General features: G+C 46.3%; 1 protein-coding gene and 1 pseudogene across 3 annotated transcripts in view; one reads left to right on the top strand and one right to left on the bottom strand.

The window, feature by feature from the left end:
* Window positions 1-1,648: 1,648 nt before the first annotated feature.
* Zfp664 (zinc finger protein 664) overlaps window positions 1,649-25,136 on the bottom strand; it is a 28,127-nt gene continuing 4,639 nt past the window's right edge. For 2 of the 3 annotated variants that reach the window (NM_001416822.1, XM_087577497.1), the window contains exons 3-4: window positions 5,502-5,566; window positions 1,649-5,363 (exon numbers count right to left, since the gene is read on the bottom strand). In NM_001416822.1, the coding sequence (NP_001403751.1) occupies window positions 3,990-4,775 (786 nt within the window). In that variant the 5' untranslated portion in view covers window positions 4,776-5,363; window positions 5,502-5,566 and the 3' untranslated portion in view covers window positions 1,649-3,989. Of the gene's footprint in view, window positions 5,364-5,497; window positions 5,567-25,136 lie in introns of all 3 variants that reach the window. The other variant, XM_087577498.1, reaches the window with a different exon arrangement.
* Rpl27l5 (ribosomal protein L27 like 5) lies at window positions 13,826-14,176 on the top strand (annotated as a pseudogene).

Below are 25,136 nucleotides of genomic sequence, written 5' to 3' on the forward strand. Positions count from 1 at the left end.
ACTTGGGTCTTTTGCAAGAACAACAGTATAGTCTTAACTGCTGAGCTACCTCTCCAACCCCCCAGCTTCCCAGTCAGTAAAACCAAGGCAATCGACATACAGGAAAAGGGGCCGCTCTGTCTCAGGGGGTAATCATGTCTCACGGTTTGGTTGGGCCTGTGGGAACATTCAAGATCAAAACTGCCCTCGCTTCCTATTTGTTCTCGGGACCCATGACTTGTGTGGAACCATCAGGTGTCCCTCTATCTAAGGTCTTTGTCAGGTCTGACCTTGTGAGCCAATCAGATGCTTCTATAGCTACTGTGTGTCACTTCCAAATGCATCAGAACCTTTCCCTAGAAAACAGAAGCCAGAGGCCTCATAACAGGTCCAAGATTGTCAAGTCTCTCAGAACTGCCCAATTATTCAGGGTAGACCTTTTGCAGGGCCAACAGAACTTAGTGAGGGCAAAAGGGACTGTTTACAGAAGTATTGTTTAAAAAAAGACAAAAGGTCAAAGCAAACGAGAATGGAATACAAAACTAGGCGTGGTGGCGCATGCTTTTAATCCTAGGTAGAGGCAGGTGGACAGAAGCCAGCCTGGTTTGCAAAAGGAGTTCCAGAACAGCCAGGGCTGTTATGCAGGGAAAACCTGTGTGCCGCCAACCCCCAAACAACAGAGTGGAATACAAAAGTTCATCTACTTGAGGACTGCAAATGCGGTTACCTTATTCTGAAAACAAGTTTCTTCCACCTGAGCCCTGACAGACCTCAGCCAGATCCTTATTGGTGTATCCACACAGACTGAACGCTGAGTTGGGTGTTTGGGGGGATTTTCTGCAGTGCTAAGAACTGAAGCCTGTGCATCACTAAACGTCATCCCGGCCTTGCTGGTTTTCAGCTGTCGTCAGGGCAGTGAAGGCTGTGAAAGGCTGGCCCACGCTGCACCACCCGAGCTGTCCTGTTCCTCTGCCTCGCCTGCTCCTGTTCAGCTTTTGTGCTGAGGGGTCAGCTGTTTCCATCTCCCCAGGCTGACTTCACTGAGTACTTCTGATCCTTGCCTGCCATTCACCTTTCCAAGTCTCTGAAGATGTCAGCAATAGCACGGAAAGACAGCTGGGTGTATGGTCCTAAACACTAGAGAAGGGCTGCCGTGAAGATGGGGACGTGTACAGGCCAGGCCATCGAGCACCCCACCCCTGCCCCAACATACACCGTCAGGACACAATCTGAGCAGACTAAGTGCTTCCTGTTAATATGTAGGTCCCAGGTTCTTCCTTGAGGGCCTTGTACCCAGAAGGGCCCCACCATCATTGCTCACCAATAGTGTTCCCTTGGGAAAGAGTCTGGGCAGAATGTCGATTTGTCTCCTCAGAGCTGGTGGTTGCTAGGCTGCTTCACGACTGGTCATGCAAGTGGCCTTGCCTAACCAGCGCCTTACATTTTGCAAAGAGTGCGTCAGTCAGAAGAGACAAGAATGGGCTCATAGAACACATGCTCAGGGGTCCAGGCAGAAAACAGCAATGACCAAAATGGGTCATGCACAGAATATGATTGCTACCAACATTGTAATACTAAATTGTTAAGAAGATCTATTCTGTAGCACAAATGACAGCCAATTTCAAGCCCCAGAACTACTGAGCTCATATACCACACAGGAAACATAGGGCCCTGTTATAAAGTGATTTTATTAAATTGATTTAAACATACTGTAGGTCAAATAATATTTCTGAAGATAACAATTATGGACTTTAAAGCTTGACATAAAATTAGTAGCTTCAAAAGTGTTAGTTGTATCCCCCAGCAACAGCATGATAAAATAATTCAACTATGTAGAAATATAGAACTCTAGGACTAGCTGGAAGTTGGGAAATTATTTAGTCCGGTGTCCTCATTCTGTGAGAAAACTAGACCTGAAGATTAAGCAATTTTCCCAAGCTTATATACCTAATAGTAATAAAGCTAGAAATCAAACCAATTTTCCCTAAACTAAAATTCTATTGATGATATTTCAACTGGCTCTCTATCAACTAAATCTATCCAGGCTTTTCTCTAATGCTCCACTCTGTGGTGACACGGGGAAGTGTAAGACACTACAGGAAATTGCTGTGGTGGCCGTGAGGCCAGGAAGGGGCTTTGTTAGCCAATAGCCCTCTGTGGAAAGGGGGAAGGCAGTGACCAGTGGGCCAAAGGCTTGCCTGAAGGTGTCTACATAGAAACACACAGTGACAGATTCATTCTTAAACCCCACCCACTCCCACTGACTATGTGCTCCTGCAAAGCCCTCTATGCACCAAGGCTTCAGTTTTACAAAAACCTCTTCCAGCCAAACACCAAAAAACAAAACAAAACAACAAAACACAAAACACAAAAAACCCCAAGCAAAGCAGTCTCAATTTCTAACCATCTGGGAAGTTCTTTATCCAGTCTTAGATGGCTGGCAGAAGCCACCAGACCAGTCACCCACTTCAAATTTACAGGTCATTAGTTTCCCCAAAGACTTCCTGAGCAAAGGACTGCATGTGGGAGACAGAGAATGGGAAAGAGAAGGAAACGGAACTGGGAGCTTTGTGTAGGTGTCACTGGGGACTTTTGGTCTTCTCAACATCCCTTGAGTTCTTCCATGAGTTTTACCATCAGTCAATAGAAATAAAAATAAACACAATAGGCCCACAAATGCTAGCCATTAAAACCTCATGGCTCAGCACCTCCCCTCCCCACACACCTCCTCCAGCACCTGCATCTCCTCCCCAGAGCCAGCAGCACCTGTGCTGTGTACTGTCATTGCTCCTGTCACCTGACCCTAGCACCTTCAGCGCAGAGTTCCTGACTCTTGCTACCTGGCCCCCCACCCCCCTCTATGTATCATCCTAGTTTCTCATAGCACTTAATCACTATCGCAAACTACATTATTTATGTGTCAACTCACTTATCCCATCTCCTCCAGAGGTGAATTTCATGACCCAGTGGCATTCCTGGCACCCAGTACATGTCTGACACCCAAGAGGCGTTCAATAAATACTCAGTGAATGAATGAGTGGATCAGTAATGCACACTCATGCCTAAAAAGAACTGTATGTGATTCATGATGATGCCTACACGTTATTGCCTGAGATGACAGATTCATCCTCAGTGACTCCCCAGTCAGCCCTCTCAAGGCCTTCCTAGCTAGTAGGGAACCCCACCACTTAAAAAAGGAGCCTGAGAGGGTCACCCTTGAAGTTGGCAAGCTCAGTTTACTTGCTTCTTCCTCCCTGATATATACATTCAACTACTTTTTAAAAAAAAATTCAAGTTGGAGCATGTGACAAAGCCACTAGGAAATAAGTCTAACTTAGAGACACAGTGATCAGCAGAGTCCACGAAACTAAGGAAAAGCCCCAGGGCACGTACACCTGCCAATGACTCCTGATCAGCTGAGTGAGTGCACATTGTGACTTCCTAAAATCTAAAATGGAGTTTAATGCCATCTAGGAAGGGGTAAGTAAGTGTTATAGGTACTCTGAGGACATGAGGTAAAGTGGATTCAGAAATAACAGGATATATGGAAAGCTATGTCAGGGTTGAGTCAAATGGCAACCTCAGAAATACCAGGACTCGGCCTGCACGGGAGCTGTCCATCTTTAAATGCACTGATGGGCAGGTGGGCTTGAACAGAGGAAGGAGCACGAGCTCCAGGAGTGTCTGGCGCTGCCTGTAAGCACAGCACAGACGGGCGACTGAGCGAGCGGCTGAGCGAGGCTCATGGGTTTGGAGTATTACTTAAACTGCTGTGACATGTCGCCAGAGTCTCAGGAAACACCACACCTGTGACAGGGACACAAGGCTCCATCTTGGGCACATACAGAGAATTCCGAGTTCAGAAAAACACAACTTCACCTAAAGCTCCTCAGAAAGAATGTTTCCTGGGGACTGCTGTGGCTGTTCCTGGGTTCCATGTAGGTGAATTCGAGGTTTCCTTCCTAGTGGCACTTATGGGTTTAAGATTTTTAATTCTTAGCAAAACATTTTTATATAACTGATATTTTGAGATGGTTTCTCTCCTTGGTGTGTACTCTCTGGTGGATGCAAAGGCTTGTACTCTGGCTGAAGGCCTTGCCACATTCATCACACTTAAAAGGTTTCTCCCCTGTGTGCACTCTCTGGTGGATGCAGAGGCTGGAACTCTGACTGAAGGCCTTTCCACACCCACAACACCTATAGGGCTTCTCCCCTGTGTGCACTCTCTGGTGGATGCAAAGGCTGGAGCTCTGACTAAAGGCCTTCCCACACTCGTAACATTTATAGGGCTTCTCTCCAGTGTGGACTCTTTGATGCATGCAGAGGCTGGAGGTATGCCTGAAGGCCTTCCCACACTCTTCACATTTGAAGGGCTTCTCCCCAGTGTGGACTCTCTGGTGCATACAGAGGTTAGAACTATTACTGAAGCCCCTCCCACACTCACTGCAGACGTAGGGCTTCTCCCCAGTGTGGACTCTCATGTGGATTTGAAGATGGGAGCTCCAGTTGAAGGCTTTGCCACACTCGTAACATTTATAGGGCTTTTCCACAGTGTGGATTTTCTTATGTCTATTAAGTTTTGTGGTCGTGCTAAAATCCTTACCACAATCATCACATTTATACACCTTCTCTCCTGTGTGGTCTCGCCAATGAATATGAAGCTCTGATATGTGAAAGAAACCCTTATCACATTTGTCACATTTATGGGGTTTCTCTGCTGTATGAATTTTCTGATGCATAAAAAGATCTGCTCTCTCAGAGAAAAATTCCCTGCACATGGGGCACTTGTAGATCATTTTTCCTATTTGGTATCGTGACTTAAAGAAGAAAGTGTCCTTACGACTGTGAGCTCCAGGACTCCCTCCTCTTTCACAAGCCTCTTATTTTGCCATCTTGGCATCTATCTCAGGCATGCTCTACTGGGCAAGCTAACTGTCGGCCTCAGCTTCTCCCTGCCTGTCTTTCTATGAAAGGCTTCTTCCTGCATAGTGTTCCTCACTCAGAGCTCTTACTGATGACAAAGTCACGCTGACTCTCATATGAATTCCATAGCTCATCAGCATAGAGCTTTTGTTCCTTTAGATCCTGAGTGGTCAACATTCCAGGACAGGAAAGAGTAAGCCTTTGTTCTGAGCCCCTGGAGTCGTTCTCTGATGTTCGGGACTCTTCTACTTCTCAGTCATTAAAGCCTGTGCCGTATGATCTGTCTGCCCAGGGCAGAAGACGCCAGCTGGTGATGAGCCTCCAGGGCACCCCCAGGAGAGTCAGATCGTCGCTTTGCCTCCTGCCCATCAGATGGCGGGCCTTGCCAGCATGAAGGCTCCTTGGCTCCAGGGACAGTCAGTCTTACTTCTGGGGACTCTATACAGTAGCACGTTGGTTTTCTGTAATACAGACAATAAATAACATGCAAGATCCTTTCAGTCCAGAAACATCCAGTCAGAATTAATGGGACCGGGACAGGGACACAGGACACAGGAGGAATAGGATGAGACACAGACACAGAGACAGCCCTTACCTACCTTTTCTTGGTCCTGAGGAGGTAGCTCTCTTATCTCCCAGAGGGAAGTAGCTTGAATTTGCAGGTCTGAGAAAAGAATTGGAAGACATCATGGTCCTGTTCTAGGCCAAGTACATGATCAACTGTACCAACTCATCAATTACATGAACAATGTTAAGGACAGAATCAGAGAGGAGAGAAGAGAACTCCTCCTGAGACCCATAAGTGACTTAGAGTAGCTGACCTGTGAAGAAAAACCACTTTGGAAGATTGACCCCACATGTGAGAAAGAAGACACCACAGGTCAACAGCAAACATTGCCCTGGCTGAACCATCCTACATGTCTTTCCGGCATGCTAATGGCATCGATCCTTACCCTGAGTACTGAGGCCCTGCCTGGCCCCATCCGTTCTCTTTTCTGCACCTGGCCTTTTCTCTTCAGCTCTTACACAACCCAATGTAGCTTGCCTTCCAGTCTTTCCACACTGCTCCCAGGACTGGATCTACTTTCATGTGGTTATGTCAGCTCCCTCTCCCCTGAGTAAAGAAGGCCCCTAGCAGGCTACAACTTTAATCTTGTTTGGTTTCTTCAAAGCACATACAACTTGTAATTATTTTCTTTTCTTTTTTTTTTTTTTGGTTTTTTTTTTTTTTTTTGGTTCTTTTTTTTTTTGGAGCTGGGGACCGAACCCAGGGCCTTGCGCTTCCTAGGTAAGCGCTCTACCACTGAGCTAAATCCCCAGCCCCTATTTTCTTTATTTCCCTGGGTTTTGATCTATTTCCTGTTCTGCAACGTGACTAGGGTAAAGAATGAATTTGGCATGCTGCTTACCCCCATGCCTGGGCAGTTAGTGCTTTGTAAGGGTGCCCATGACCCTTTAGGAGCCCTGCTCATACCCCACCAGGGCTGCCTCATTCTAGAAAACAGATGGGAAAACATTTGCCATTGCCTTATTTCTAGGTTTTTGACAGCTACAAGGGACACATCAGAGTCAGAAAACAACCTCAAGAGTTGGCCGTGCTTCCCACCTTGTTTGAGAGAAGTCTTTTGTTTTGTCAGTGTGTGCTGTCCGAGTCCTGGGAGTACAGACACACACTAACATGCACGTGCCCATGGCCAGGGTTACAATGTTCTGTAGAGTCATTCAGAGTCCGCATGTTCTACAGCATCTGCTTTTTTTTTTTTTGGAGCTGGGGACCGAACCCAGGACCTTGCGCTTGCTAGGCAAGTGCTCTACCACTGAGCTAAATCCCCAACCCCACAGCATCTGCTTTTACCTACTGAGCTACCTCATAATCCTCAAGAAGGGTTTTAAAAAGATTCTTTAAAAAGTTTATTTTGGGGCTGGAGAGATGGCTCAGTGGTTAAGAGCACCAGACTACTCTTCCAGAGGTCCTGAGTTCAATTCCCAGCACCCACATGGTGGCTCACAACCATCTGTAAAGAGATCCGATGCCCTCTTCTGGTGTATCTGAAGACAGCTACAGTGTACTTATATATATAATAAATGAATAAATCTTTTAAAAAAAAGTTTATTTTGTTTTTTTATATGCATGTGTGTATGGTTACTGTGGTGGTTTGAATATGCTTGGCCCAGGGAGTGACACTGTGAGGAGGTGTGGCCTTGTTGGGAGAAGTGTATCACTTTGAGGCTGTGCAACGAGACCCTCTTCCTAACCAGGTGGGAGTCAGTCTTCTGTTTGCCTCTGGAACAAGATGTAGAACTCTCAACTCCTCCATTCTGTATCTGCTTACCTGGACACTGCCATCCTTCCTTCCGTGATTAGAATGGACTTCTGAAGCTGTAAGCTAGCCACAATTAAATGTTGTTCTTTCTAAGAGCTGCCTTGGTCAGAATCTTTTCAAAGCAGTGGAAACCCTAACTAATATATGTACATGGTGTGTGTGTGTGTGTGTGTGTGTGTGTGTGTGTGTGTGTGTGTGTGTGTGTGTGCGCGCGCGCGCATGCGCTACTACCCATGGAGTTTAGAAAAAGGTGTCAGATCCTCTGGAGCTGGTGATACAAGAGTCCAGGTGGTTGGCAGCTGTCCAATGTGGGTGCTGAGAACTGAACTCTGGTCCTCAGAAAGATTGCTTAACCACCGAACCATTTCTCCAGACCCCAAAATGACACTATCAACTGCTCCACACACAGACATGTGACCAAAACTTGAACAGAGAGATGTAAAAAACCAACTGGTTTGTTCTCAGTTAAAGGCCTCACAGTAAGGCAGTGGTCACTGCAAACCAAACAGAACCTCTGAGGTAAGTCGCCAGGGAACAGGCAGAGAAACTTTAGCCAGGTTGTGTAGGTAGTTACCCTGTTTGTGGCAAAAAGCCAAGGCCACGGGGCTGGGGATTTAGCTCAGTGGTAGAGCGCTTACCTAGGAAGCGCAAGGCCCTGGGTTCGGTCCCCAGCTCCGAAAAAAAGAACCAAAAAAAAAAAAAAAAAAAAAAAAAGCCAAGGCCACAGGAGGTGGTGCTCTAGGCTAGCTAGGCTCTAGCTAGGCTACCAGACAAAAGCAGATCTTCCTTTAGAACTGAACACAAACCAATATATAAAAGAGGGTATTAAGTGACATATGGGCACTGTATCTATAGGGAAATGCCACTAGATTAAAGTAATGTCTAGTCTTGGGTTACCCTGAAGCCCACAGGAGTGGCATGTGATATGGTGCTTCAAAAATGAAACAAGGAAAGAGGGAAACAGCAAAGTAAAAAGTGCAAATAGCAATCCTTTCAAGCCCCTGAACCTAGGGTAGAGAAAGGATGAGGAAGAACACACACCTCCATCCCCCAGCTTCTTCTGCAAAAGCAAACAAGGCACACCACTCCCCAGTGGTGCTAGGATACTAAGGAAATGGCTCAAGTCTCCAGTTGAGCCTGCACCCAGGACCATGAGTGTTAAGTGTCTCAGAAGAGCTGAGAAAGACAGCTGTAGCAGCCATAGAAAAGGACAAAGGAAGTCAGCACCAGCCTGACTTGTGAGCCAACCCCGATACAATTTTTAGGAAAAACAAAACAAAAGATAAGCAAAGCTCCACAGGTTAGACCTCCCTAGACCAAGGTGTGGGTTAGTCATGCACCGCAAGTGGTCGGCAGTGAGTTCCACAACCCTGTAGGTCTAAACATTCCTCAAGGCTTCCAGAAAGCTCAACACTTGGCCTTATGCCTCATTTTCACTATCCACTAGCATCTGATTGGTGTGACTGCCTGTTCAAACTGGCCTCATATGCAGGTAAAATTGAGGACTGGTGTTGAGTCTTAAATGCCTGAAAAGGATCCCAAGAAGAGAGGCTCTAGGCTTTGGCACTGCAGAGGGACTCTGATGGTAGGACATAAGCAGGACAGGTGGGACAAGAGAACAGCTGATGGCAGGCTTCCCTTAGAGTCTGTCAGGTCACAAAGCCACATGAGGCTGTACTGCTACCACACCCACACTCCTCCACAGTACACCAACTTCAGCTCTTACTCCAGGGAAGAGCAGAAGGGAATAGAGCAAGCAGATACTCCAACTGAGACCCGGGCTGAGGCAGAAATGGAGCGACAGCCCCTCTGCTTAGAAAATAACTTCGGATGCCAGGCTGGGGAGAAAGGGCTGATAATGGCACTGGAAACACAGTTCCCTTTACATATATAACATTCCCTGCTATATGCATGGCTGACCAGAAAGTTTAAGTTTGTTAAAAAAAAAAAAGATCGAGCTCTTGAGTTCCTCCCAGGTTTCTCCACAGAGGTCCATAATTTCCATCCAGTATTGCAGAGCAAAGGTGAGTTGTCTCTACAGAGCAGCAGCTGGAGAGGCAGCACACTGGGGGGAGGGCCCAGGAGGATGTAGGCACCAAGGCAGGATGCCAGTTCTCTGATGTGAAGCAGAGGATGGTAAGCTGTAACTGCTGTGAGGACATCTGGGTTGGGGCGGGGACTCCAGCTAAGTTCCTTGACAGCTACAGTCACATGCACAGCTTCCCAACTTCAGCCAGAGAATTACAGTCTTCTCTTAGCATCAGACCCAGCAAATAGGTCTCAACAGTTTTGCATCCATTTTACAAATTAACACAATGGCCTTGAGAAGAAGCTCAAGGACGCAGTGCTCTGTGTTTTGTTCTGTTAGGAACAAGAGCAATTGGCAACCTGCACTCACCACAGACTAACTCTGGGAATGACTGGAAACGAGAACGTGCATCAGGTGGTACTCAAGCCCTGTAGGGGTTCATTTGTTTCTTTACTTTGAAACTCATTTGAAATTTTCATAAAAAGCCTGAGAGGCCTCTGCATATACAACTGCAAAAAAAGGGTTGTTAAGCCTGGAGGAAGATACAACATCACTTCACAATTCAGTTGAGTAACCCATGCTTCCCATATGACAGACAGGCTAAGGCTAGCCTGTGGGTCTGACAGCACCCTGTCCACCAGGACTGAAAGGGTCCTTTGCCCACAAATACCTGTCACAGCATTTTGCCTGGTGAACACTATGGAATCATCAGCTCTGCTCACATTTCCAGCCTCCTAGCCAATGCTGGTCCCACCACTGAGACATTGGCTGTCTTCTCCTTTCCCACTTCCCATTCTAGCGCAGTCCCCACAGTAACCTCTCCCGCTGCTGCCACCCACCCACTCCCCCTTACACCTATGATGGCAACCAGGTCTGTTCTTACCAGGAACTCTGCTGTAGAACTCATGCCAGTCAATCTTCCTGGGTCACCATGCTCTCACTCTTGGTGCACGATTCAATTCAGCCTCTCACTGCTAACTTTCCTGTCACTCTGAGCAATCCCCTAGTCTTTCCAAAGCCAACTCCCCATACTTGTTTGTACATGCTTCTGTTCTAAGCACCTAAACGGTGCCATCAGACTTGGTCTGGGATCACAAATTTCAAATGGACACTTAGTCCCTCCCTGTTTTTTTGAAAAGTCCTGGATATACACTTCCCTAGCATTTTAACTTCCAGCACAGCATGTTCTTTTCTCATGATGTCCTGTGTGCCCTGAACAAGGGCCCCTGAGAGCACTCAGGCTACTCCCCTCTATTTGGCATCCTGGTTTGTCCCCTCTATGGGTTTTATAGAATGTGTTCCCATCTGTTCTCAAGAAATATTTCCTCGGGGCTGGAGAGATGGCTCAGTGGTTAAGAGCACTGACTGCTCTTCCAGAGGTCCTGAGTTCAATTCCCAGCAACCGTATGATGGCTCACAACCATCTATAATGGGGTCTGATGCCCTCTTCTGGTGCGTCTGCGAATAGCTAGAGTGTACTCATATAAAAATAAATAAATAAATCTTTAAAAAAAGAAGTATTTCCTCAATGCCAAGCAGTCGTCAGCCAATACCTAGCAAAAGTTCCTTAAAGAGCTCTAGACTCATGATGCTCCAAGGTTGTTTACCTCCTGCGGCCTTCACTTGTCATGACCAACCTGGTCTATGGTTCTTCTCCAAGTGTCTTTTCTCAGTGACCCAGCCATCCTACAATTCATTGCCAATCCTCACCCATTTTCTTGCCAACTGTTCACTGAGCCCCTTCTGTCCCAAGTTGTCTTCTCTCTACATGACTGGGCACCCTGTGATGATCTAACTCTGTGATGATGTGCAGCTCTAACTGCAATCCTTCGCACTCTTCCAAACACACTGCTGGGACTGTCTTTTTTTGGCTCCTTTCCACCTAATCCTCAGGCTCACCTTACAAGACAGATGAAAGCAGGAAGAATGGGGCTAGTGCTGGCTGTTCTAAAGCAGGAGCTAAGGTTATCTATGGACCTATCTCCAGGGCTCAGCCCCTTACTAGATGAGAAATGCTGATGACTGGCTTTCTTCAAGACAGTTTTTCTCACACACACCAAAAGGACAGAGAGCCTTCTATTATAGAAGTCTCAGCCTGCTAGTCCAGATCTCTGCCTTCTCACAGGGATATAGGACATGTCCTGGTTTCCACTGTTAAATGTCCTGAGCCTCCTACCTGCTAGAAATGTATAAGGCTTTTGCCAGCTCCTTCTGCACCAGAAGGTCAGGGATTGATGACTTCTCATGCAGGGAGCGTACACAGGCCTCTTCCCCCCACCCCACCCCTCTCCTGTACTCTTTCTCTCCTTTTGCAAATGACAGGCAGTAATTTTGCCTGAGGTCCACACCATTTCTTAGGCGTTATCTGAAATGGGACTATTCAGAAACAACTGCAGTACTTTGAAGACAACAACCCTATGACCCTATTACTCGTAAGTAAAAATGATGCTTTAAGCTCTCTGTAGCTCTCAGGCTGTGGGTTGCTCTGCAGTCCCAGCAAACCCACTCTAGGCAGAGTGACCACAAAGCACTGAGTGTAGGGTACCCTTGCTAGGTCAGACCTGTAGACGTGACCATCATACCACACTCCACCCAGAGCATGTGATATGTACTTGGCCATCCAAAGCTTCAGGAGCAGTTTCTGGGAAAAGAAAAGGAAAAGCAGGCACACTGACCATCTCTCTACTGAGAGGCTCTCAGAAACACTTCTCGATGTAGAGGGAAACAGCAACCAGACCACATTTCTCACTGACAGCTGCAGATGGTGTCATGGTGGCACATGGGTAGGGAAATGCAATGAGTCACAACAGACTTGAGAACTGGAAGACTGCACTGGAAGATCCTGAATCCTCGCTCCCACAAGGCATGCTGATGAGTGGCTCTGATGCTCGAAAGTGAGCATACCTGTCAGCCTAGAAGAGAGCTATTACCAGAAGAGATGATGACAGCTTGTCGCTTACCTCTTAGATGCAGAACAGCAGAGGCAAGCACAGAGGCCTGTGTTCCATGGACACGTGACTAGGGCCAGACACTGGGTCTGCTCTGGAGAGTATTAGGACTGCGGCACATGCCAGCCCCAGAATCCTTTGAGCAAGCTCTGGGAGAGTCTCCCTCCCACCCCCCAATAGCATAGATGGTGAGCACCTAAAAGCTGAAATACCTGCACAAGAACAGCCACAGGAGGACTCAGAGGGAAGTAGATGTGTGGGGAAGGCAGTGGGTGAAACAGAAGCAGGACTGCTAAGGTTTGGTCTTCTACTGTGTATTGCAATGCTAAGTGAGGTGAGGGCCTCCCAAGACCCAGAGTTTGCACACAGACCTAAGTGACCTTGCCCCTGAATTATTTGATTGGAAAATAAAGATGGCAACAGCCAATAGCTAGGCAGAGAGGTACAGGTGGGGTTTAGGTTTCCTGAGCTTAGGGATGGAGATGGGCTAGGTGTGCCATGAAAACATGGCCCTGAGGGTGGGCCAAATGGAGATAAGAGCAGTCCAGATGAAACACAATATTAACTCAGGGCTATCAATAGGAAAGTAAATTCTAATAGCAGAGGGTAGATATCTGCCCAGCTGTAGCACTGATTTCATCTGGGAACTAAAATGGTCATGGCAGTGTAGAAACCCTGGATTGGGATTAAATAATTTCTATAACACAGGAACTCAGGTTGAAGCTCCCACCAGTCAAGATACATACACTTCACATGGAACTATGTTTCAAAGAAATAAAACCATTCCCATGGAAAGACCTCCAGGTGGTAACATCTCCAGAGACAGGAAGGGAGTAAGAGCTAGTCCTAAAGGGCAGACTGACAGCAGGGAACAAAAGATGGGATATCCTGGGTGGGGATCAGGGAGGGGTGGTGGCTGCGGCTGCACCACAGTCTTAGAAGAGTGAGTAAGTATGATCTAGTACTGACTTAATGTCTACATGAAGCTCTGAGATCTGTGATGGGGAAACCCCCTCTACTTCAACATTCCTCAAATGCTGCTTCCCAGAATCATCTGGGCTTTGCTCCTGACATCACTTCTTCCTCTAACCCTGACCTTGGTCCAAACCCCTTCTACTATGTAGCCCAACCATAGTTCAGTAACAGAATCCTGCTCTAATCAAGTAGCCATCAGCTCTGTCAAGAAAGAGGGGTACACACTGGTATCTCTCCAATCTCATACAGGCTGGAATGTAGCCTTCATCTGATTAAGATGAAGACTTTTTCCCCTTTCCTTCTTAAACACTCCATGGAAATTTTTTATTGGATATTTTTTATTTACTTTTCAATGTTATCCCCGTTCCTGGTTTCCTGTTCATAAACTCCCATCCCTTTCCACCTCCCTCCCTGACATTCCCCTACATTGTGGGGTTGAGCCTTGGCAGGACTAAGGGCTTCTCCTCCCATTAAGATGAAGACTTAGGGGGTTGGGGATTTGGCTCAGTGGCAGAGCGCTTGCCTAGGAAGCGCAAGGCCCTGGGTTCGGTCCACAGCTCCGAAAAAAAGAACAAAAAAAAAAAAAAAAAAAAAAAAAAAGATGAAGACTTAGGCTTTCTCCTGGGTGCTGACTGCTTGCTGTTGAAATGGGAAAGTACATGAAACCTGGGAAAGTGGTGCTGGTCCTGGCTGGATGCAAAGCCGTCACCGTAAAGAACATTGATGATGGCACCTCAGACCGCCCTCACAGCCTTGTCCTTGTGGCTGGAATTGACTGCTCTCCCCAAAAAGTGACAGTCACCATGGGCAAGAAGAAAATCGTCAAGCAATTCAAGATCAAGTCCTTTGTGAAAGTTTATAACTACAATCACCTTATGCCCACAAGGTACTCTGTGGATATCTCCTTGGACAAAACTGTTGTCAACAAGGATGTGTTCAGAGACCCAGCATTGAAACGCAAGGCCAGGCAGGAGGCCAAGGTCAAGTTTGAGGAGTGATACAAGATGGGGAAGAACAAATGGTTTTCCCAGAAGCTTCGCTTTTAGATGTATTTTTGTTTTCGTCATTAAAAATTAAAAAAAAAAAAAAAAAAGGGCTGGAGAGATGGCTCAGTGATTAAGAGCTCCGACTGCTCTTCCAGAGGTCCTGAGTTCAATTCCCGGCAACCACCCGGTGGCTCACAACCATCTGTAATGGTATCCAAAACCTTCTTCTGGTGTGTCTGTAGACAGCTACAGTGTACTCACTCTACAGTGTACTCACATATGTAAAATAAATAAAAATCTTTAAAAAAAATTTAAAAAAAATGAAGACTTAAGAGATGAAGTTGGGCCCTAATGTTTTTTCCTTTTGTTTAAGTTTGACCAATACAGAGGCAGCTACGTGGAGACAGAGCAGAGACTGCGATGTGTGCATGAGCCACAGCTATCAAGGGAATGTGCCAGACGAAATGGTAGCTTCCCTGAGGCTTCACACAAAAATGAGGCCATCATCTTACAGCAGCTGGTGAGAATAAAATCTGTTCACAGCACTTTTGTGACAGGAGCCTGAGAAACCACTAAAGAAGGAAATGGCACACTATTGGGAGTCCTGTTCCATTTGGGACAGTACACAATGAATGTCCCTTTGTTAGTGACCCATCCTTCTCCCAAGCCTGCCTTGCCCTAAGGCTTCCCTTCCTGCCCACGCACTTGGAGGAAGGAATGGGTGCAGCTGTGTACCTCATTTATATACTTTCCTCTAAAAGATGACACCTCATAAACCCCTAACCCCCTCTCCACTGCAGTACTTTCACTCTTTCCATCCATCTCCCCAGGAGACACATCTCCATAGACATTGTAGCTGGCAGCAGCAGGGCAGACTGGGTGGCAAAGGCTCACCAACAGAGTAGGCAGCCAGCAGTAAGAGTCTGTATGCCACGGACACAATACAGGCAGCCTTGCCACATCCACGTCCACAACACACACACAAGCATGTAAGAATGAGGAACAGTGCCCTAGGCCAGCTACCATGTCTAAGTGGCCCCAGTCAAAGCAGCCACCAATGCTCCTCATTGGCACACTCTTCCCATTCCAGCCCACTGCCTTCTAATTCTACTCCTTAAATTTGACACAAGTGCCCACTGTCAACCACAGGCAAAACCCTAATTTGAGAAGCTCAGAGAAGCTTGAAGCCCTTCTTAGGACCAGCATTTTCTGCAGATAGGGGTACATTCAAGTTTGTTCTTGAGCACACCCTAGCTCTGAAATCTTTTTTTTTTTTTTTTTTTTTTTTGGTTCTTTTTTTTCGGAGCTGGGGACCGAACCCAGGGCCTTGCGCTTCCTAGGCAAGCGCTCTACCACTGAGCTAAATCCCCAACCCCGCTCTGAAATCTTAAAGTAATCTCTTCACATTTCCCACTTGGTGTCAGAACATTCAGCTCTTCCTCTACGTGTGGACAGAACCACTTTGCAAAGACCCTTAGAACAGAGACCTTGGCACACAACAGACACCTTGGAATCTCGGCTCTGTCTCTCCTGCTTACCAGCACTGTATCTTAAGCAAGTTATCCCCAAGACCCAACTTCCACAAATGCTAGAGACCCAATACCACACCTTCATCTGATCTCAGTGTCCTGTGCAAAAGTACTAAGACAGCGTATGAGCATTATGTGGCCAGTGTGTCTGCCTTGAAAATACAGGGAACCATACTACTGTCACCCGGTGGGCTAGAGGAACCTATAGAGAACACCTTATGTTCGGTTTCCATTCTCTATCTCAACTGCATCCCTTCCATTTCTTTCTTTAAAAAAATTATTTATTTCATGTATATGAGTACACTGTCACTATCTTTAGACACACTAGGAGAGGACATCGGATCCCATTCCAGATGGTTGTGAGCCACCATGTGGTTGCTGGAAATTGAACTCAGGACCTCTGGAAGAGCAGTCAGTGCTCTTAATTGAGCCATCTCTCCAGCCCCATCCCTTCCATTTCTAAGCAGTGATAAAACATTAATTTTTTTTATTTTTGTACTTTGTGTGTGTACTGATAGACGAGTGTTGGCAAGCTTGCTATAGTACGTATGTAGACCTTGTAGGAATCAGCTTCCCCTTTTACCATGGGGATCAAACTCAGGTGACAGGACTGGATCAAAACCATTATTTGCCTAGCCATCTTGCCAATCTCGATTTAACATTCTTGTAAAATTTTAATTTTCACTTCTATTATGGGAGACATCAAAGTTCTGTAACCACAGAACTTTAAAGCTCTCTGATAATTTTTCCAAGCTTGAAGAGGTTCAGAGACAGTCAGGGCTGAGAACCAACCCCACCCTAGAGAGGCTTGGGCACATGTGAACAGCATAGACACTTATGTGCTTTGTGAGTCCATTACCATACTCTGTCCTCAAACACACCCCACTTCCGAGTCCTCCAACATCATTCTGAAGTATTTGCTTTTAAAGGGTTGTAATTTCCAAGCAGAAGCAGCTTACTAACCTCACTACTCAGCTGCTTCTATGAAGGATGGGTACCCCACCCATGAGGGAGCAACCCCTCTCCCCCCAAAAAAAAGTAGTCAGGAAGTCTAAGAAATCAAAAGCCACCTGGCTCTAATTTGGCAGGTCTGGGAGAAAGCACAAGTCCCAGGTTTCTAAAGGTCCTGTCACATAAATTCAATTAAAAAAAAAAATTGGTACTGAGGCCTATGTGCTATCTCCCCTACAAAATGGGATGTCAGGCTAGCACTACTCCCTGGGTCTTGGCACACAACAGGCAGTTAACCTTCCTCCCATAACACTACCACTATAGAAAGCTGCAGCTGAAGACCAAGGAGCAGTTTTAGATAAAGGGTCTGGTCTGTTCGTCTTCACTCAGCCATCTGCCTTAGAAGCCAGACAGTAGGAGTTGGGTACAAGTCCAGCTCAGAATAATCCCAGCATGAAGCAGGGTCGCATGAGTTTGTTTCTTATGGCTGGACCTTCTATGTTAGTGGTTGGTACTCCAGAAAACTTCTTAACATGGGACTGGCCTCAGAGCAGGGACCCTCAAACAGAGTTTCCCTCTGGGATTGGCTGCCACTGGGCAGTATATCTCAACAATGAGTCATAAGGATCCAGATGCTCCCTTAGCAGCTGGCTTCTTCTGAATGGGTTCTGAGTGCACTCTTACCTCTACTGTAACAGAAGATGCTTCCCTAAGGGTTCCAGACCCTTTAGGCTGCTTCTTGGATTTATCAAAGGTGGCTCTGATTATGGTGAGATTCTAGAAACAGACTGGTGACATCAAGCAAATTCTATCTTTCTCCTTTTTTGGAATTATATCAAACTGTAAAAACTTCGCTCCCTTATTGACAGAAGATCTGATGTCATTCTTACTGCCTTATTATCAGGACTTGCCACCACTGATTGGCTTCCCTGGTTTTGCTCATAAAAGAATGAAGTGTACATGGGCCATGTTTTCAGAGGTGTAGGAAAGAGATGTTTTCACTTTCTCCTGGGGGTGCTGTATTTCAGAGGCCTTAGCCTAATGAGGAAAAAAAAAGATAGAAAGGGTTATCTGATTTTTTAACTAGAAATTTCCATAAGCTATGAAATTGGATCCAGAGAAGAACATCAAATTACAAGGGGAATGAGGCCAAGTTCTCTTGAGTGAGGATGAGTGCGTGTGTTAAGAATATGAGGGAAGGGGTTGGGGATTTAGCTCAGTGGTAGAGCGCTTGCCTAGCAAGCGCAAGGCCCTGGGTTCGGTCCCCAGCTCCGAAAAAAAGAAAAGAAAAAGAAAGAAAAAAAAAAAAGAATATGAGGGAAAACTCTGGTGTGTATCTACAGATCCCTTCAGCATAATCTTCTTGCTGAAATGACCTAGAAACTGGCACAGCTAGGTAGAGGCCTGAGCACAGCTTGCTGTGTGATCCCGGCTATCTCAGGCTATCTGCACAGTAGGATATTAACATCTCCGGTGACTAGCTGGGATAACTACAGAAAGGAACCAGTGTCTATCAGAGTGCTCAGAGCACAGCTGAGGCTAAATAAATATTTGCTTATTTATTTCCTAATTTAATTAGTGTATGAGAGTCTGGTGTTTGGTGTTACTTCATAGACAAAGGCTTCTGAAGGCTATGAGCTCATCTCCAGCAATGAAGGCTGCAACTCTGCCCCAAGCCAAAGCCTTGGCTACCTCCTGCCATTTCTGCTCCTCCTGGGCCTCTATCACGGGCAGGTTGACAGGCTTGACTCTACTAGAGTGTTCTCACTCCAACACCACCTACAGAAACTGCACTGCAATGGACAAATGACAGCCCGTGTCTCATGGGAATAGCACACACAGGACTAAACTTATCTTTTCTACCTAGTAAATGTGTAACATCAGAATAACTTGGAGAACAGAGGGCTTCTAGATAAAAGACCCAAGTTCAAATCCTTGGTCTCACAGTAACTAGCTACATACCTCACTCACACACTCATTGAGAGGGGTGAGGTACCTACTTTTCCCTCATGACGGAAGAGCACAATGGGTAGCCAATGAAACAGAAGCTCCTCAGGCCATGGCTAGGAGGGCTAGCAAGGGTCAGGGTGTGACTTATAAAAATGTCCTCTCTATACTCTGCCTGTGCCAGAGTGGTGCGTCTATCCACATTACGGGATGAGGGGCAGGCCAGATCTGTTCCCTCTCCTGATAGGACTCACTTGCTATCACAACTTCCTTCCTCCATGGCTACAGAGGTGAGTGCCAAAAGAACAAAACTAGTTCAAACCCCAGGCCAATAGGCTAGAAAGCTCAGCCACTGACAAGAAAAGGCAGAAGAAAGGCTGAAGAATAGCACGAACCCACATCAGCCAGCTCCAGGGAGACAAGACAGTTTTTTAGCAAAGTGGAAAGTGACCTCCATCAGCAACAGAATCCGTTCCACACCCATTTCTCTGCTATTTCTATAAACCACATGAACCAGGGATGCTAGATTGGCTATTGCTATACCTGGGTCGTAACTCCTTAGCTATACTTCTCAACCAACAGAAAGTGAACATGTACAGGGGAGAAGAGTCTGTTGTCACTTGGAGCATGAGCAGTTTCTATCCCCTAACAAGGAGTCAGACAGTGAACCCCTGACCTAAGACAAGACAGGTAAACAAAACTCAGGACTGATGCAGGGAGAGATGTACCAGGCTTACCCAAAAGAGCACTTACATTTTAAATAAAATACTCTGAGAAGGTTCTCTATTTATCTTGGACAAATGATGAAACAAGGGGAAAAACTGACTACAGTGACAGTAGCCCTTCAAGACACTGCAGAAGGAGCAGAGGCAGGGTCACTAGTGGTTGCAAGGTCATAGAGGTCTTAGGGTTCTACTAAATACAAAGAAAGGACAAAAGCACCAAGTTTATATTATGGACAGCCGAGAAGCATAGGTATTTCAAAGAACTGGGTACTGTGAATGGGCAATCTGAAGAGATCACAAGACAGGACAGACCAGTCATACCGGGAGCTTTTGTAAATACACAGGATTCAAGACATGAAGAACAAAGAAGAAAAGTGATTATGGGGAAGAAAAGCAAGGACTTTGGTAACCTTTGCTTGGTACCATAGTGATCCTCCTGTGAGGAACTACATCTAACAGAGATGGAAGTCTCGGATGTTGCATGGCTGACTCAGCTGGCGGGAATCCAAGAGAGGAGAGGGGAGGGGAGGGGAGGGGAGGCTTCAGGCAAGAGGAATACTGAAGACAAAGTCAAGCCAGACAGAGAGACTCTTGATTTGGCTTTACCATCCCACAGACAATCTTCACTTGAAGGTGAAGAAAGGAATTACAATGAACTTCCCAGATCCTACAAGGTACTAACAGGAAGAAGTAAAAGATGCTTGGGCACTTATAGTAATGCTAGCAGTCTGAAGGGTTGGTTCTACACAGATGGATGCACGGCCATTGTCACAGCTGAACTTACTCCCCCAAACACATACACACACACTCATGGCAGTTTGAGTAGAAATCTCAAGGTCTGTTTTTAGGTATAGGACTTTAGGCATCAACTTGCTGTCATGTTTTTACTCAGAGAGGACGTACTCTCACCCTATAATTTGTGAAGCTGGGGTGATGTTAATTTGTTCTCAGACTTTAGGGAGAGGAACTGGCAGGAGGCCACACTGCTGATGGAAGTGATCATAGCACTGTTAGTGCCAAGGAAAGGCTCTACACATCAAGGCAAACAGATACATCAGGGACAGTTTCTCACAACCTTCCCTATAGGTAGAAGGGACCGGGAACTTGTTATAAGAGAAGAGTCACATGCAGTTCTGTTACTGGTTCTTACTGTGCACACCAGTCACCGTGCTTTCCAGCCAATGAGATCAAGCACAGCCGTAATTAACTGTTACCTATGACAGGGCCTATAACACTATCAAAAGCACCAACAAAAATCAGCTTTTCTCTGTCTCTCAAGATTATAAACAACCCTGAAAGAATGCAGTGGTCAGCTTGAGAGAAGAACCTAGAAGATTACCAAGTCCACAAGTACTGCAGAGGGTCCAAGAGATTGCAGCAAAGCCCTCAGGAGGAAGGCAAGCCCATCAGCCAGATGAAAGCAGACGCAGAGAAGAAAACGAGTCCAAGGCTTAGGAAAGACAAGAAACATCCACTGTCCTAGAAAGGACGACCTTGTTCCTGAGGTTTGCCCCAAGCCCAAAGAAACCCGACAACGTACATCCCCCTTTCTTAACACGGGCTGAACAAATCTCTGTTCCCTTCCATGCTCCTACGGATGCAGCTCTCTCAGGAGGCTCTCTGATCCCTGAAACAAGCAGGGTCTCCCAAGGCCACTCCACAAAGCACGCTTGATATTTTCTTCTGGAGTGACAAGGACATCTCATCCTGAAAGCAGGACAGACCCAAGCTGTGAGCGTCTCAAAGATCAGTGTTACAGTATGAAAACAAAGGGACTGCACAGACCCTTTGGTGGGGCCCAGCATGGGGAGACAGCACAGATGACAACATCATGGTTGTAAGTTTTCTGAAGGCTGACTGAACAGTCAAGACCTGTGCTGGGGTTTGAATGTGAAGTGTCCCTACTCTGTCCAGGGCTGGTAATATGTTTTGGAAAATTGGAGACCTTTAGAAGAGTGGGGTCTGTCTGGAGCTGCTGTCACTAGGTAGAGGCTCTGAGGTTGTATAGTGTAGCCCTATTTCCTGTCTGCCGTCAGCTTGTAATCCCAACAAGTGCCCTAAGTTGTTCTATGATGAAATGGACCCTTTTTCAGAACTGTGAGCCAAAACAAACCCTGGCCTGTCTTACTTCTTGTATTAGTTACTGCAATAAGTAACTGAAAAGGTCTCCAAAGGTCTGCACCCCAGTTCATACAGGGGACCATGTCTACAGCCAGAGTGGTCTTTAGCTACTGAGTTCCCTAAAGAATACACTCACAGTCAGCTGCCACTCAAAGCTAACTCCTAACCCCAGTCCCTGACCCCTTTATCATCCTATACTGTTGGTGGCACCTCTGATATCACCTGTTATCTTTATCAACTATTGCATTATTCCCACAAAAAGAGAGAAAACATCACTTGTGACAGCAAACGGCCCTGTATGCACCTACCCAAATAATCATCAAAACTTGGACTTACCTGCTCTTTCCTCAAGAACTCTCCCAACATCACAGGGATATGGGAACAACCTCTTCCATGTCATTTGGCCAGTAAAAACAAAAGGGCTGGGGCTACAGAATGGCTCAGTAGAGAAAGCCACCTATTGCTAAGCCTAGTGACCTGAGTTTGGTCTCCAGGACCTACATGGTAAGAAGGAAGAATGGAGTTGCCTCCATATGTGTGCTCCATGGAGTGAATATATGCATACAAAAGGGCAAGTATTACTCTGGACAGCACAAAGTGTACAGGTACAGAGAGGTTCCGCCTGTGCTCTGTGGTACCAGCTGTGCTGGCTGAAATTCTGTAGCCTCACACACTGCTGCCCAGCTTGCTACGCTGCCCCTGTAGAGCACTGTAGATAACCTTCCCCTTGTAGACTCCTCATTCTACAAATCTGTGGGTCCCTACTCTCAAAATCTTCATTCTTTGACCTTGTCATCATTTCTTTTAATCCTTCCTCCTAAATACAGGTACCTCCAAAGGTCTGTTCTGACTCCATTGTTTTTTAGTGCAGTAAAAATGATGATGTAGTGAGGCACTGACCTATGGCCTATAAGATTCCTGCATTACCAACCACAGTGATCAAGATCTTCTACCAACATCACCCACCTCTTCCAACTGTCCCTGGCTTATTCCTCTTTAGCATTTAGCAACCATTAAAGAAAAGTCACACTTTACCTCAACCACCCTCTTCTCTGGCTGCCAGATGACCAACTCAACCTGCCTTGCCCCCACTTTCCTCCAGTCACTGGGGGCACTTCCTGTCTTTTCTCTCGAAGGCTACCAGAGGCCGTATTTCTTTGCCTCCAAACAGCATTCTTCCCTAGCTATAAAAACTCTCCCACCCTCAGCTGGCCTGACAGGCCTCAGTAATGCCTTTTTACATCCACTTCAATTCCCAGTTCACATCCTTGCCCTGTTTCATCCACCTGGCCCCGAGTCTGGACTGGTTGCTACCAAAACAAATTCATCCTGGCACCTCCAGAGGGCACTCTAACACCAGCTCAGAGATGCCTCTGCCACGCACCAACTTCTAATTGACTGCCAAACACCTTGAGAATGTGCACAGGCTCTCTGCAGCTTCAAGTGAGCTTCTGAGTTCCATCCACGGCTTAGCAGAGACATTACAGCAAGGGCAGTGCAGACTCTGACGTGTTTCAAATCAGTCTAACATGTTAAAGTACAAATAAGATGATGATCTGGATGATCTGGACACAGCAGCACTAGCTATGCAGAAGAAAGGCTGCTGATTCTTTTCATTGGTCCACTGTGAACTTATGGGGATACACAGCCCACAGTCCTGCTTTGGCCACCAAGGATTTCCTATAGCTGTCCCAGTGCCGTGGAACACGCTATTCTGCATCTTATTTTAGATGTGAAAATAAGTTATGGTTTCTGTTATGAACTTGCCTGGCTATGAAAAACGAGCTCTGGAATAACGCTACTGAGGACAGACTGAATGCTCCAGAGAGAGAAGCAAGTACAGACACAACACTAATTCCAAGTACAAGTAGCCCAGAACACCTCTGAAAGTAAATTCTACTTGTTTAAAAACCTCTCTTCTTCCAGGGCTGGGTAGTGTGCAGCTCATTTGGCAGAGTATTCAACCAGCACGCACAATGTCTTTCCATTCCCAAGACTATTCATAAACCAGGTATGTCAGCACAAACCACCCTTAGCTACTCTGTGAGTTCAAGGTCAGCCTGAGATACATCAGGCTGTTTCTCCCTCACACAATCACAGCTTTCCCAAGACCAAAAACCATTCGACAAAAATCAAAAACACTCCTCCCTCCCCTCCCCACGCACGCCCGCTAGGACTCTCCAACACAGACACATGATCTTAATTTAAATCAGGGCTTATCAGCACCAACCTGACAAATATTGTCTTCCCTGCTCCCTTTATCACACCTCCAGAGCATGTAAATGTACCACACCCCCAACCCCTTTCTAATTCCAGAAACCTTTGAGCATTCTCATCTCACTTTTCCCCAGACACTGACTGAGCCAGACTCTCATACACTCAAGGACTTTACTCTGCAACAGAAGTGGAACAGCACTAAGCTAAGCCACTGGCGCCTCCCAGAGAAAAGCTGCATCTATGAGGTTAGTTGGGAGAGACTCAGGAGCACCTTCTGACATGGCCATTCTAGGAAAATATATATCATTCTAGGGAAACGCAGTCATGTCCAGAAGAGGGAGTACACAAGAAGCTACAAGCACAGACGGACAGAAACAGCAAACAGTAGGGCAGAGCCATTCACATGAGGCCACAAAATAAAAAGCTCACCTTCATGCTGCGTGCCACAGAAAGCCCCTCACATCAACAGTGTCTGTCTGTCTGTCTGTCTGTCTGTCTCTCTCTCTCTGTTGGCCTTCTTCCCTTCCCAAATACTTTATCTTTGCAGATAGAGGCTTTGTCCTCTGGGATATAAACGTCTAGCTCTGGCCAGTATGTCCTCATTGTGCTTCACATGGTCTTATCTGCTCTTTAAAGAAAATGACCAATTCCCAGACCCCCATCTGTCTGTCCTCTAAGGGTCAAGTGGGCACAGCCCCATGGAAGCATGGCCAGAGTGCCACTCTGCCTACTTTCTGTCCCCTCCTTACATGTTCATCAGTATTATAGAAATCGATGACACACTACTGTCATAGAAAACTGAAAGCAGGACTGCTAATGCTCAAAGCAATTCCCGACTACCAAACATCATCCAAACTCACAGTCAGGCCACATGCAATAATTCCACCTGACACCAACAATGCAGGCTAAGCTGTACAGACATGCCCCAACTTAAACAATCTGCAACGTATAATCATATTTCAAAAACAAATTACTACAAAGAAACAACTTCAATGATGAAGCTGCACATTGCTCTTCAGAGGCAAATGCTCATAAAGCCTCCATGAAAAGACTACGTGACCTGTTTCTAAGTCCCTCAAACTCAGTGGGTCCAAGGCCAAATCTCATTATAGCACCTATTTCTATCCATCTGTCCATGCCTGAAACCCAGGCACCATCTGCCTCATCTACCAAGCCCTGTACCCTCTACCTTACTGGATTTCTCTAACCACATCAGTTACATCAGCCATTTCTCCCTAAAGTCTCCGATACTCAAACACACTCTTTCCAAAGCATCAGATTGTTCCTACCCTGCTTACAACTTCTCAATGAGTCCCATCTACTTGCATTATAATCCACAAATGTCTATGGCTTTAAAAAAACATGCAACACAGTATGGTGGTGCATGCCTTTAATTACAGCACTTGGGAAGCACAGGCAGGAGGATCTCTGTGAGTTCAAGGCCAGCCTGGTCTACATAGTGAGTTCCAAGACAGCCAGGAC

Source organism: Rattus norvegicus, chromosome 12 (assembly GCF_021556685.1).
Source record: "Rattus norvegicus strain SHRSP/BbbUtx chromosome 12, alternate assembly SHRSP_T2T, whole genome shotgun sequence".
In the NCBI taxonomy this organism is placed as follows: Eukaryota; Metazoa; Chordata; class Mammalia; order Rodentia; family Muridae; genus Rattus; species Rattus norvegicus.